Below are 15,494 nucleotides of genomic sequence, written 5' to 3' on the forward strand. Positions count from 1 at the left end.
CCTCAACTATATATATATATAAAATAAAACAAATACATATCTTCATAAATTATTTGTGTAAATAACCTTATATAAAAGAGTGGATATGTAGTCGCTATATATTTCATGATAATCTAAAACTGAAAACGATGATTTTAGATTACTTTTTTTTTCTTTTTCTTTTTAAGTTTCAAATATCTTTACTTTTTTTTATTTTGTTATGTGTGGTTATGTTTTACTCCTTGTCGACTTTTTAATTTTTTTTAATTTGGTTATCTTATAATTTATAATGTCTCATATGTATTTCTACGGCCTTAAATTACTGTTAATATACTATGTTCTAATTTTTAAGTAGATTTTTTTCTACATATGATTGTCTGTTTTTTACATGATAAAATTTTTAATCAAAACTCAATACGTGCATCCAACGTTCCTAATAAGTAATTATATTACATGGCAAAATTTCATACTAAAGGTTAATTTTGACAAATACTCCTTAAAATCATACTATTAAGGATTTTTAGGTCTCAACATTGGCCTATTGAATTTTATCTTTTTAGAGTAAGTAATTTGATATATTATTATCGATAATTTGATAGATGTCGTCGGTGGCAGGTCTCCGGTCACCGGTGGCGGGTGTAATTTAACAGATTAAAATTTGATAAATTATTATCAATAATTTGATAGATTATTATCAAAAGGATAACCTGTCACAACAAAAACATAAAACTCTAGAAAGATGTATTTAAGGGTCAATTTTAACAAAAACTTTAAAATATTATAAATATAATAAAAATGACATAATAATTATCATAATAATGTAACATACTATATAATGATAATAATAATTATTTTAATGACATAAAAATAATATACAATTTTATTATTTTTGTAATATTTCAAAATTTTACTAAATTTAAACTTTCATATCAAAATTTGGACATATGTAAATCACCCACGTTTGTAAGAAAAAGGCGCAAAAATGAAAGCCCAACCACACATGAAACCTTAAAACCCAAACCCCAAAACCCTCTCTACGTACTCTACTCGAACTCGAAGATTCTTTCCCTCTCCTCTGCGAACACCTTTCGATTATGAAGCCTTTTGGCGCAAATCAATGGCGCAGGTTCGGCATTTCTAGGGTTTTCAGTTCCCTCTTCTACTCCACAACTAGGGCTCCTAAAGGCGACACTCTGTTCCAGAGGATTTCTCGGTGTGGAGATCCAAAGATCTCCTTGATCCCAGTTTTGAATCACTGGGCTGAACAAGGTAGAGACGTCAACCAACCTGAACTTCAAAGGATCATCAAGCAGCTTCGTAAATACCGTCGTTTCTCGCATGCTCTCCAGGTAAAATATTTACCCACAATTTCTTTTGTTCTTTCTTCTTTTATTTATTTATTTATTTTAAATATATTCTTTTTTGGGGGCAATGCAATGAAGACGGTTAGTTGAAATTAACCTTTGTGATTATGTTGAATTTGTGCTTTCCCAGATTTCAAATTACCAGAAATGTTGTTTCGTGCTGATTGGTAGAAAAAATTATAAATTGAAAAAGTGAGCTTTATAGTGAATTACTTGCATGTATCTGATATTATTATGGTTAAATCTTTATTTATTTTCTTATGCATAAGGCTAAATGTAAACAAGTAAACTTTACTCTGTTGTTTCTTGATTAAGCCCCATTTTGCTGAGTAGTGATTTTACATTAGTGATGTTTTAGATGGGGCAGAGTAAGGCTTAGTTTGGTGCGGCCTCTGAGTTCTAGACTCGAGTTCTAGCTCTCAAAACTTATGAGTTCTCCAAAGACCTTTGAATGAGTGAGTTCTTAGTTCTCTTGACCTACTCAAGACCATACAGTAAAGTGCGTTAGTTTTCTCCTTACCAAAATGGAGTTAGAGTCTACCGTATTTATACGAGTGAGTGTAGTGGGCGCATTCTCTTTCTTCTCGTTCCCTTACTATACAAGGGGCTGCTTTCTTTTGGGCAGCTGTTCACCGTTGGAAAGGAAGAAGCAGCTGTTACAAAAAGCAGCTGAGTGTTTAGTAAACTATAATTATAATAACTGTGCTAGTTCTAAAATCAGTGTAATAGCGTTTGGTAAATTTTAATGTTGAATTGCTGTGGGTACGTAAAATGACCAAAATAGACATGGTATGGAACTTAAATATATTAATTATTTTTGGTATTTAGAAATATTTATTTAACTTAAAAAAAACATAATGCTATGATTTTGAGTTTTTTAACAATAAATTTATGATAATTAATTCTTTTTTTTTTATTTCTTCATTCACAATATAATTACAACTAAAAAGATCATTAGTGAGTAATCAATTTGTTGAACAAAAAAGTACATTTCATGTTCAAAAAACTGACAAAATCATTAAAAGAATTAAGTCGTGTTCATTAAACTTGTTGCAATTTAATCTCGTACTTCAACCATTTCTTGTGATAGTAAAGGTTCATCTTGTTCTACATTGTCCTCCAGTTGATGCTCTTCATAAGCGAAAACATCTAGATTATCCTCGATTTCTTGAAAATGTCAATCACGCTTATCATGCATCCTAATATAGTTATGAAGCACCATTGTTGCAATAACTATTTTTACTTGCTTCTTAAATGAATAATTAGGCATGTGTCAATAGTGAATGGCAAATGCAACAACAACACGAAAGAATCATGGATTGTTTTATCTTCCACTATCTTAGAGAACTATTTATAGTGTGATAAGCTCCAGAATCGATTGTCACAGAAAGATGGCAAATTGGAAGAGAATTTGTATTACTGGAATCAAGAATCAACAATGGCCACAGAAAAGAGTAAAGAATGGTATGGGGATTTTCGACAGATCCCGTGCTCTCCTAACAAACTTCCTACGAAGAATAACAAATTGCAATAATACTCTACTAGCCTACCTCTATCTTATTTATACTCCTACCTATATTCCCCTTTACAGACTCCAGCCTAACTAACTTCCCGTCCCTTAACTACTTTGCTGGCCTATTACTTGACCATCTTGCAGACTCAACTTTTCCCCCCTGCCCCTTCTCCTTCGAACATATGTGAGCCGCACAGGAGGCTTATCATTACCCTTGCCCCAAAAACGCACCTTGTCCTCAAGGTGTTGATTATGTAATTGCACTTGAATGATGCCATCTTCTTCCCATTTCAATGCACGTGAACTTTGGAACGTCAAAGGTAGCAGCAACTTTCAAAGAACCCAACTCAGTGCTAATTAACCCAACCACTGAATTGAGAGATAATTCCACCATTTCTTCTTCTTCGGCAGCCTCAATCTTCTCTACCTCTGCTTCACCTTGTTCCTCTTCTTCGCGGACAATCAAGACCTGTAACTCCTGATTCGGACAACGATGGCCAACGTAATATTTCCCATCGCACCGGTAACACAGCCCCTTCTCCCTCTTAGCTTGTAGCTCGGCGTCAGTCATTTGCCTAAATGGTGCTGCTCCCATGACTTGGTTAATCGCCTTCCCTTCATCCAGAATTTTCCCTTTTTCAGTCGGTGCTTCATTAAAACGCATACTACTTCCAGAATTAGTAGTCGTTTGGCCTCCTTTAGTTTCATTAAACCCACTGCCTTTTCCCAAAATTGAATACGGTGGGCCTTGGGCTTTTGGGCCGCATACCATGAGATTACGCTCTTCCACCCTCTGGGCTACTTCCATAATTCGCCCTAGCCAAATAGGTTTCATCAACCTTATCTCTGCCCGTACCTCAGGCTTCAACCTATTAACAAAAGAGCTCTCCAGAACCTGCTCGGAGACATCCCTCAACGGCGCTGCCAAGACCTCGAATTGCCTCCGGAATTCCCTTACCGAAGACTCTTGTCGTAGCGACAACAACTTCTTGCACAAGCTGCCTTCCTGCGTTGGTCAGAAACGCTCGAGAATCATCACCTTCAATTCCGCCCAATTCCGAATCATCCGCCGGCCATCCTCCCATTGAAACCACGCCAAGGCTTCTCCACCGAGACTGACAACTGCAACTTCCAACTTTTCATTCTCCGACAAGCCGTTCATCGTGAAGTACCTTTCAGCCCTAAAGACCCAGCCATCGGGGTTTTCGCCGTCAAACGTTGGCATCTCCACTCGCCTGGTCCAACAGTCCACGCGCGTTCCAGATTCATGCGGATGCCTGGCTCTCTCGCTCGTCTCTTCCCCCGGCGTCGTCTGCCTCGCCCGCGCTTCCACTCCGGCCGTCTGGGAATTCCGCCGTTCTTGGCGCTGTAGATTCATCAATTCCTCCATTCTTGCCAGCAACAAGTCCATACCTTGCTCCAGCCGAGGAATCTTCTTCAATTCCTCTCGCACCTCCTCCAATTCCCTCGCGAACTCCTCTCTCGTTCCCTCCGTCTTCTCCTTCTCGCGATCATCGGTACGTCTCGTCATTCCAGGAAAGTGCTCTGATACCAATTGATAAGCTCCAGAATCGATTGTCACAAAAAGATGGCAAATTGGAAGAGAATTTGTATTACTGGAATCAAGAATCAACAATGGCGACAGAAAAGAGTAAAGAATGGTATGGGGATTTTCGAGAGATCCCGTGCTCTCCTAACAAACTTCCTACGAAGAATAACAAACTGCAATAATACTCTACTAGCCTACCTCTATCTTATTTATACTCCTACCTATATTCCCCTTTACAGACTCCAGCCTAACTAACTTCCCGTCCCTTAACTACTTTGCTGGCCTATTACTTGACCATCTTGCAGACTCAGCTTTTCCCCCCTGGCCCTTCTCCTTCGAACATATGTGAACCGCACAGGAGGCTTATCATAGTGCTGAGAGAGGTTTAATAACAAAAACGAAGCTTTCTCAAGAATGAAAATCAATTACACTCAAATTTTATACTTGGAAGAATTCATGATTACAGAAACAAACATAAAGCTCCTTTTATACTTGGAAGAACTCATGATTACAGAAACGCAACGACAAAAATATGTGCAACCACAGTCAGATCCCCACCCTAGTCCTATTTACAGTTTCAACATCCTTTCACTTCTAAACTCTCGCACTCTCTGTATTCAAGCAACCATCAAACCAAAGAGGAAAAAAATCAGGTAGTCAAACCTTTCCTTTTTTGTATCAACGAAAATAAAGGTGATCGTCGTCTTCAAACTCCGAAACCCCTAACATGGCCAAAGCTAAGTGGCTCTTCATTTCGTTGTTTGTTTGTGGTGATTGAGAGTAACAATCAATAACACATCCATTTCCCAGAAAACTAGACTTCTTCTTTCTACTTGAGAAAACAGGTTGCTCTTCACCTTTTAGGGTTGCAATAATCTCGCCAATTGCTGGCCTGCAAGCTTCTTCACTGGTTACACAGGCCGCGGCTGCTTCGATCATTCGGGCTATCTGATTTGAATTTCTTGAAGTGCATTTGAGCCTTGGATCCAACAACTCTTCGATGGCTCCTTTTCCTTTATGCAAGAGGGGTTTTGCCTGGCAGATGTAAAATTAGAAGACGCTTATTATTGTGTCTGAATTTTTACCAAATGACTGAATGACCAATAAGCATAACAAGCATCACAAACCCGCACATGGGAGGCCCAATTTTTTGAAAAGAAAATCGAAAAAAAAAATTCAGTATGTAAAGTTTCCTATTATAGTTTCCCCTGTTATACAGCTTTTATCTCTGTCTGATCAAACTATTCTCGTCCAGAAAGATAAAAGAATCAAATTGTTGCAAGCCTCACATGAAATTAGGGTCTTTCATTGAGAAACTCAAGTGGCAATTCCCAACATAAATATAACTCAGAATTCACTTGAACTACAATGATCGCAGCCAAGACTTAAGGCTTAAGTTTTCGCCAATTTAGATTGAGTTTCCTGATCTTACAGAGGACCTTTCAACAATGTACAAGTACTTGTGCTAAAACGAGCATAAACTTAATTTTTTTTTTCATTGTTGCTGCCCATGGCTCATTTCATTTTCTGTGGATTTGGGATATTTAGGATATTTACAGAACCCTAAAGTAGAGGAAACACGCTCCCCCTCACTTTCAACATGCCCTCTAAGTAGAGAACCATCAAAACTCTCCTCCAAGATCTTCATCGTGTAATTATCGAATAAAAGTACAAAAAAAAAAAAAAAAAAATAATCCAATCTTACCAAGCCTAGCTTGAACAAGAGATTTTTCACGTACTCATCTCTTGCTTCCACAGAACTTATCTCCGGAAGCTGCAGCTCGGCGGCGAGAGAGAGTGTCTCCCTCACCATAAGCTGCGAGAAAAACAGGTCTTCTTGTCTCACATATGCAAACCTGCCATTACACAACACAAAAATCATCAACCAGAAAATCTCAAACCCAATTTTAACCGAAATTTAATTTCCAAACAAAGCTTACTTATAAGCTTTGTTCGAACTAGGCTTTCCATTGACCTCCAACAACCCCGACAAATGCAATCGTGGTGAAGCCGTTAGCTGACCTGCCAGTACGTTTAGCAGCATCGTCTTCCCCGACCCCGACGGCCCTATAATCGCCAGCAGTCTCCCCGGCTTCTCCTCTCCTCCCACGTTTTTGAGAAAAAATTGCACCTCGGGATTAACAAACATGACAAAATCAGCATCCAAAACCCTACATTTTCTTTTTCAAAGCAGCCAAATAGGTGAGGGAAAACAGAAAGAAAAATAGAAATTGAAATTAGAGAGTTACTGATACCGGCAAACCGAACCCTCAACAATGCTCAACTGTTTTTTTGCAAAAATCAGAAACCTAAAACCCAAAATATTCAAACTAAAAATCAGACCCAAAAATCCAAATGTTCAAACTAAAAATCGCGCGGTTAGAGAGGCTTACCTCTTGATCGGATGACGAGAGACTGGCAGTTGGAGGAGGAGAAGGGAGACCGGCAACGGAGAGATCAATCGGGCAGAGGAGAAACCAAACGAGCTCCGAACCGCCAACGGAGAGATCAACCGGCGAACGGAGAGAGAGGCCAGTGAACGGAGCCGGGGAACCTTGCTTCGAAGGGCGAGGAGAGGAGAGAAACACAGAAAAAATTTTCGCTGAGGAGGAGATGAGGAAGATACGAGTGGAAGAGAGAGTGGAGGAGAGTGGATTCTTCTCAAATGAAAATGGGTTGTAAATTTTAGATTTCAGTGGGGGTAAAATTGGAAATAAAAAATTTCATTAAACACTCAAAATAGATTCCTGCATAAGCTGAAATCAGAATCAGCCCAAAGGCTGATTCTGCTTTAGCTTTAGATTGGGGAAAAATTCTTTAAAAATCTGTTTTACCAAACAAGATTTTAGATTTTAGATTCTCATATAAGTGCTTTTTCTCTCCTAAAACAATACCAAACCCACCCTAAGACTATTGTAGTGAATAGAATAGTGATTTTCTCTTATACATAAGCATTAATGCTAGTTTTAGTTTGGGGCAGCATAGACTGTTTTTATCACTTAAAAGTTAAAGCTCAAGATACTGTTTTGCTGTCGTTATGTCTGCAAGGCTGCTGAACTAACCTTTTTTTTTTTTTTTTGGGGAGTCTGTTTATTATTTATATTTTGAGTTTTTTCCTTTTTTTACTTCATTAATTTGTGGTGTGCGTCTTTCCTTGGAGGTCTTATGTTGTATGCTTAAGTGCTTCAGCTTATTTATCATCAGTTTCTGTTCCATAACATATCAAATCTCTTTCATATTTTACTCTGGGGCGTACGTTTCTGGGGTTTTTTTTTTTTTTTTTTTTTTTTTTTTTTTTTTTGGGGCTTTTTTTTTTTTTTTTGGGTTTTTTTTTTTTTTTTTTTTTTTTTTTGTCTGGAGCATTTCTATTATTATTTGTTGAAATTTTATTTCCTCATTTGTGATTGTCGATTTTTCTGTGGTCATATGTTTAGGTTGCAAGTTTTTCGTACATGGTAAATTGACTATCTACTCATCTTGATTTGCTAATTATATGAGATTGTTAACTCAAAGTTGCAAATGGTGGATGGTGTGATTTGTCAGATTTCAGAGTGGATGAGCGAAGGAATGAACTGTGACCTTTCTCCAGGCGACGTAGCAGTTAAGTTGGATTTGGTCTCAAAAGTTCATGGCTTAGACCAAGCAGAGGAGTATTTTAATAGCATCCCACCCGCTTTGAGAGCCGACAAAATTTACGGTGCTCTTTTAAATTGCTATGCTGAGAAAAAATACTTAGAAAAAGCTGAGCGCCTTTTTCAGAAGATGAGGAAATTAGGTTTCATCAAATCTAATTTGTCTTATAATGTGATGCTAAGCCTCTATTCTCGAATGGGAAAACATGAGAAATTAAAGGGTTTACTCCAAGAGATGGAAGAGAATGGCATCAAGCATGACAAATACACGTTTAGTATTCGGTTGAATGCATATGCAGTTACCTCTGACATAGAGGGAATGGAGAAGCTTTTAATGGAGATGGAAGCTGATCCTCAAGTGAATCTGGACTTTCATGCTTATTTTGTTGCTGCAAAAGGATACTTGAAAGCTGGTCTTTATGAGAAGGCAATAATCATGCTTAGGCGATCGGAGCAACAGATTATCAACAGTAGAGGAAAGAGGATTCATTATGAGCATCTCCTCACACTATATGCTGCGGCAGGTCAAAAGAATGAAGTTTATCGTATTTGGAATCTGTACAAAAACATGGAAAAACTCTACAACTCTGGCTATCTTTCTGTGTTAAGTGCACTTGTGAAGCTTGAGGATATTGATGGTGCAGAGAAGATCTATGCTGAATGGGAATCTTGGAACACATGCTTTGATAATCGGATTGCAAACTTGCTGATAAGTGCTTATTGCAAGAATGGTCTTTTGGAAAAGGCTTTGCTGTGTGTAGAACGGCTTATAAATAATGGACATGAGCCAGCTGCCAGCATATGGCAATGTCTGGCAAATCAATGTTGCATAGATGGTCGGATGGCGAAGGCAGTTGAAACCATGAAGAAAGCTGTATTGGCCAATGAACCAAAATTGAAGCTCAACCGTTCTACTTTGGCTGTATGTCTTGAATACTTGAAAAGGGAGGGAGACGTCGAAACTGCGCATGAGATTCTAGGATTACTTAGAGAACAGAATTCTTTGTCGAATGATATCTGCGATAGATTGGTAAATTTTATAAACAGTAATGAAGATATTGGTGCCCTTGGTGCAATGGAAGAGGATGATCAGATTCAGAAGGTAGAGGAGGATCATGATATGGATGGAAAGATGAATGTGTAATATGTAGCTCAAGAACGAGGCAAGAGAGTGATCTTCTGCGATGCTATTAAAGAAGATATTCAATTCAATCACCAACGGGTTTCCAATATGCCTTTTTGCTTCCTGCTTTGTGTAATGAACCATTTCAATGATCCCAAACCAAAGAATAAAAATAAAAATAAAAGGAGGAAGGAAAACAGCAGTCATCTCAATACTCACAAAATTTCAGTTGGCTTATGTTCTTGCCCCTTAAAATTATCGTGCTCCTTAAAATTATCTTGCTTTTTTGTCTGGCTGCATCTCAGTCAGAACTGTTTTATACACTTAAACTTGATTTATTGAGAAGGACAAACAAAGAAAAATATGCTTAAGAAAAACTACATATCGTCATTGTTGGTCCAGTCTCGGTTTGTTTAAGTGTCCAGATTGGATCAGAAGTCTTTAGTCTGACCTAAAAGGAGAATTTTTATGGAAAAAGAGAGATTTTAACTAGAACGTGTAAAGATAAATTTTGTACACATGTATTTGTAATTACAACAAAATTTATTGGATATGCCACGTGCGTGATTTTTTTTTTTTTGTATAATTTGAAATTGAGTCGATTATAGTACGCGGCTTAAATTCAGTTATCCTACCTGAATTGTCCAAAAAAAAAAAAAAAAAAAAAAAAAGGTTAATGATCTATTAATCATACTTTTGCTAAAAAAAAAATCATACTTTTGTAAGTGGACGTTTGGTTCATATATTTAAAATCATAATTTAAAATTATTTTCAGTTTATATATATTTTTTATGAGAAAAAATACTGTAGTAAACTACGAATTATAATTCGAATCATGATGCGAATCTAATAACCAAACAACCCATAATATATAATATATTGGGATCACATGTGAAACAAAAACAATCTAACTCATGCTTCCGTCAGCTGCCATCATTGGAGTTCAAAGTCGCAGGTTGATAAAATTTGATCCATTTATCTCTTAGCTTTCCTGAGATCCTTTTTTAAGACGTAAAATGCTCAAAATGTCCATCTAATTAATTTATCAAAAACATTTTGCTCATAATTAAGATTTACAAAACATTTTAAAAATATTCTCAACAGTAAAACTTAACATTCGTAAAACTTGATTCTGAACAAAACTTTTAGACATTTTTTATATCCTAAAAATGATGTCAGGTTACTTAAAGATGTTTTTTTTTTTTTTTTAAATAAAAAGTACTGATTTAATATTATAAAAAATATAAAGTATCTTTAAGATGTTTTAATATCACAGAGGATACAAAAATAATTTTATCTCTTTCTCAAGGGACACAATCATTTTTATCTTATCTACTATATCGAAATCTCAAAAGTATCCTGACTTTTTTTTTATAAGATTAAAAAGGTACTTTCATGTTTAAAAAAATAATATTTTTTTCGTACCTCACTTTTTTTTGACATAAAATGTCTTATATACTCTTTTAATAAATTTACTTCAGAATTAAGTTTAAATAGAAATTATTTGTTGAATATGTTGAAATTGTTTATTTTTTAGATTTATGTTTATTTTTATAATTTTTTAATGCTTTCATATAATTTATTAAAAAAATGTAAAATTTAACTCTAGAGAAAAATTAATTAAAAAGGGTATAAATCTAAGGGGATCAAAAATATTTTTTTAAAAACATGAACGTACTATTTTAAGAGCCCGTTTACTTCGCTGATTTAAGTTTGTAATTTAAGTTGAGATGTGATTTTATATGAGAGTTTTTTATTGTAATAAAAAAGTTTAATGTGACTGTTTTTGAGAACTTTTTATTATAGTAAAACTCAAATTCTAAACTCAAATCAGCGAAATAAACGAGATTAAAGATACCGTACTGATTTTTTGCGTATCAATATGAACTTTGAAGACCGTTTGATACGCAAAATAAAGAAGCTCACAATTAGATAAGTGTACCCATCCAAACACCAAACTTTTAAATACAAAAAAAAAAAAATGAAAATTGCATAAATTTTTTTTGATGAAGGCGACCTCCAATATCTGAAAATGTTCATATCGCGATATTTTAAGGGTCCGTTTATTTCGCTGATTTAAGTTTATAATTTGAGTTGAGATGTGATTTTATGTGAAAGTTTTTTATTGTAATGACTGTTTTTGAGAGCTTTTTACTGTAACAAAACTTAAATTCTAAACTCAAATCAGTAAAATAAACGGAGTTAAAAATACCATACTGACTTTTTGCGTATCAATATGAACTTTGAAGACCGTTTGATACGCAAAATAAAGAAGCTCACAATTAGATAAGTGTACCCATCCAAACACCAAACTTTTAAATACAAAAAAAAATGAAAATTGCATAAATTTTGTTTGATGAAGGCGACCTCCAATATCTGAAAATGTTCATATCGCGACGCACCTTTGTGAGGAGTGGGTTGGGGTCCCTACCAGTGAACCCAGATCGCGCTGGCTCACGGCCCACCCTTCGGTCGCATTTGTCATGAATCCGGTTTCTATTCGTCACCCTTGATGCGTAGAAATCACGCGTCGGAGGAGCTCGAGAAGCTCATTGCAGAGGAAAAGAAGATTTGGTGGCGGAAGAGAATAAAATCACGTGGTGGAGGAAAAGGAAATCGTGTAGAAGTTTGTTTCTTTTCTTTTTTTTTTTTTAAGTAGTTTCATTATTTTTCTTGTAATTAAGGAAGGTTTTATCCAGTATGAGCTATTCTAAATTTGTTTCCATGAGAATGCAATCTTAGACCATACATTTTGAATTAGATGGTTCATACTTCATATGATTGGCAATATCAATAGTGTATATGGAGTTTATCAATACGTCTATGGAGGTGACAGTACCGTAGTCACCTCCACTGTTTTCATATTATTAAAAATACGCGATATCTTTGACTGTTTTAATATAAGAGAGGTTATCAAAATAATTTTATAAAAAAAAAAAAAAAAAAACTCACGGCAAAAAATATAAGGTTTTAGTACATTTGTCTACTTACCGTGGTTTAACAGATTATTTCTCAAATTTTTTATTTTAATAAATTACTTTGTGAATTTATAAATTTATTGTAATATATTTTATTTTAACGATAATTATATTAAATTAATGTAAAAAAATATATTCAACTAAAAATTTTAACATTTTAAATTAAATGTAACATAAATCTTTTAATATCTTAACTTTTAATCATTTTAACTTAATAAAAATTTTGAACAAATTAAGTTAAATAGAGTACATCACAATAAATTTACAAATTTAAAAGTAATTTGTTAAAATTAAAAATTTAAGGAGATAATTTAGATCTTGTTCATTTCACAAATTTAAATTTTTAATTCGAACTGAGATGTTATATTTTTTTAATAATAAATTGCTTTGTGAATTTATAAATTTATTGTAATATATTTTATTTTAATGATAATTATATTAAATTAATGTAAAAAAATATATTCAACTAAAAATTTTAACATTTTAATTTAAATGTAACATAAATCTTTTAATATCTTAACTTTTAATCATTTTAACCTAATAAAAATTTTGAACAAATTAAGTTAAATAGAGTACATCACAATAAATTTACAAATTTAAAAGTAATTTGTTAAAATTAAAAATTTAAGGAGATAATTTAGATCTTGTTCATTTCATAAATTTAAATTTTTAATTCGAACTGAGATGTTATATTTTTTTAAAATTTTTTATTATAATAAAAAAAATTAAATATGATATTTTTTAAAAAAATTTTATTATAAAAATTTAAAATTCAAAATTCAAAAATAAACGAGTCCTTACTTTTAAGTGCGACAAGTTTCAGGGTTAACTGTGTCAAACCCAAAACTATATGGTGAGATATAATTGAAAGGTCATATGGTGGTAAAGGCAATTGTTGCCTCCTTAACCAGTATTTCTGAAACACTGTTGGAGTAGTGAGCCGAATGGCAGTGAAGCTTCATTGCTCGACCAAGCTCGCCGCGTTTGGGTTTCTGAAGAACCTTCAAAAATGCTCTCTACTTTCAATTTCCCTCCTCTCCACTAGAACCCTAAGCTCTTCTTCTTCAAATTCTTCTTCAAATTCTTCAGATTCTCTGTTCCAGCGCATTCAAGTCATCCGAGACCCAAAGGCCTCGGTTCTTCCAGTGCTCCGACAATGGGTCGATGAAGGAAGACCCATTGGCAAGACTGAACTTGGCTGGCTTGTGCGTACCATGAAGGACTTCAGACGCTTTAATCACGCTCTTGAGGTTCCAATTTCTCTTCTTCTCTTTTCAATCTCTTTCTTTTTCTTTTCTTTCCTCCCCCCTCCCTCATGATGTTGAATAATCTTCAATTTATTTTACTTTATTTTGCTTTCTTTAACCAGTCGGGCACTGTCTTTCTTTTTCTTTTGTTTTTTTAATTTTATTTTTGTTTTATGTGTTCTGTTCAATTGTTGAATCATTGAGATTTACTTAACAAAGGTTAGGATTTTTCATGTTTAATCTATGGGGATTTTTGCTTATGATGTAACTAAGGAATACAAATAGCTACGCTACTTAGTAAGTAGTAATGTTTTATATATTTACACCTCTTTGAGTTCTCCAAATTATTCTGTTTGTTGTGTGTAGCTCGATTGGATTTTTACATGATAAAAAATTTATGTTTATTGTGAAATAATTGATTGACGTATAGCTTGTAATAACTAAATTCTATTTCCTGTAATCTTTTCTCCCACTTTAGTCTAAAAGGATGCTTTGAGAAACTCAACATTTCTTTTGAGTTATTAGCGCGTTATTGATTATTTGAATATATTGCATAAGGAATCTGAGTTATCATCCCTATCAAGAAGAACCCATTTTCGAAGCAAAAAAAAAGAAGAATCCATTTAACATGTAAAATTCAGGGGTGGACTTTTTTTTTTTTTTTGGTGTGTGTGTGTGTATGGTTGGCCATTTCTTATCGCTTGTTCATTTGCAATTCACCACATTTGTTTTTGTTTTTTGTTTTTTGTTTTTGAAGTAGGAATGGTTAACTTTTTCCATTTTATCAGAGTGATTGTACTTCTAATAATGGCACCGCATATATTGCGAGTTCTGATCATCTTTCATCTTTCTTTTTTGTTTATTCAGATATCTCTTTGGATGACAGACAGTAGGTTTCTTAGAATATCACCAAGTGATGCAGCGATTAGGTTGGATCTGATTTACAGAGTTCACGGACTTGAACGTGCAGAAAATTATTTCAATAGTGTGTCAAGAAAGTTAAGAACACGTAGTGCATATGTTGCTCTCCTCAGGAGTTATGTTCGAGAGAACTCTGTTGAGAAAGCCAAAGCTAGTATGCAGGAAATGAGAAATATGGGTATGATAAATTCATCTTTACCATACAATATATTAATCAACCTTTACACTCAGAATGGACAATTCGATAAGATTGACATGTTGATGCAAGAAATGGAAACGAAGGGAATACCTCACGACAAGTACACTTTGAGAAATCGCATGTCTGCGTATATTGCAGCGTCTGACATTTTGGGAATGCAAAATATCCTGAATAGGATGGAGGAAGATCCGTGCTTTTCTGTCGACTGGAAAGTTTACTCGTTGGCAGCAAGTGGTTATCAGAAAGTCGGGATGTTGGAAGAGGCTTTGGAAACGCTTCGGAAACTTGAACAGGAAATAGCAAAAACGAGCAATAAAACAAACAAGTCAGCTTTTATGTTTCTTCTTACTCTCTATTCGAGTATTGGCAATAGAGATGAGCTTTACAGAGTTTGGAGCACATACAAACCATCAAATGGGCTGATAGATCTTCCATACGCCTGCATGATCAGATCCCTCACAAAGCTGGATGATATTGAGGGTGCTGAGAGGATCTACGATGAGTGGGAGTCAAAAAGCACATTTTACGACTTCCGGGTGCTTAACAGCATTCTTGCTGCATATTGCAAGGAGGGTCTTTTTGAGAAGGCAGAATCAGCATTAGAGAAGGCCGTAAAAGGAAGAACCACCAACACGGCATCATTTAATATCTTGGCAAACGGGTATGCAAAGAACAACAAAATGCCAAAAGCAGTTGAAATGTTGAAGAAGGGACTCTCAATAGGTCGAAAGGGGTGGATGCCAAGTTGCGTCACTTTGGCTGCCTGTCTAGATTACTTGAAAGAACAAGGAGATGTTACGGGAATGAAAGAAATTATAAGTGCATTGAGAAACGCGGATGTTTTAAGCATGGATACATGTCAGGAATTATTGAGAGCTTGTGATGCAGCTGGAGAATCATTTTTGAATAGAAACTACACTCAAAAGAATCAAAATTGTTTTAAGTTGTTCTACATGAACCTAAACCTTTTAGCTACAAATCCCGTTTGA

At 34.9% G+C, this 15,494-nt stretch overlaps 2 protein-coding genes across 2 annotated transcripts; both read left to right on the forward strand.

Moving 5' to 3' along the window:
- The first annotated feature begins 976 nt into the window (after positions 1–976).
- Positions 977–9,503, forward strand: LOC21394822 (pentatricopeptide repeat-containing protein At2g20710, mitochondrial). The gene is made up of 2 exons (XM_024167654.1): positions 977–1,328; positions 7,949–9,503. Exons 1-2 carry the CDS (start codon positions 1,074–1,076, stop codon positions 9,179–9,181), a joined length of 1,488 nt encoding a protein of 495 aa, XP_024023422.1. The 5' UTR covers positions 977–1,073; the 3' UTR covers positions 9,182–9,503.
- A 3,487-nt stretch (positions 9,504–12,990) lies between these two features.
- Positions 12,991–15,494, forward strand: LOC21394825 (pentatricopeptide repeat-containing protein At2g20710, mitochondrial). The gene is made up of 2 exons (XM_010101265.2): positions 12,991–13,388; positions 14,253–15,494. Exons 1-2 carry the CDS (start codon positions 13,083–13,085, stop codon positions 15,492–15,494), a joined length of 1,548 nt encoding a protein of 515 aa, XP_010099567.1. The 5' UTR covers positions 12,991–13,082.

Source organism: Morus notabilis, unplaced genomic scaffold, assembly GCF_000414095.1.
Source record: "Morus notabilis unplaced genomic scaffold, ASM41409v2 Scaffold732, whole genome shotgun sequence".
Classification (NCBI taxonomy): Eukaryota; Viridiplantae; Streptophyta; class Magnoliopsida; order Rosales; family Moraceae; genus Morus; species Morus notabilis.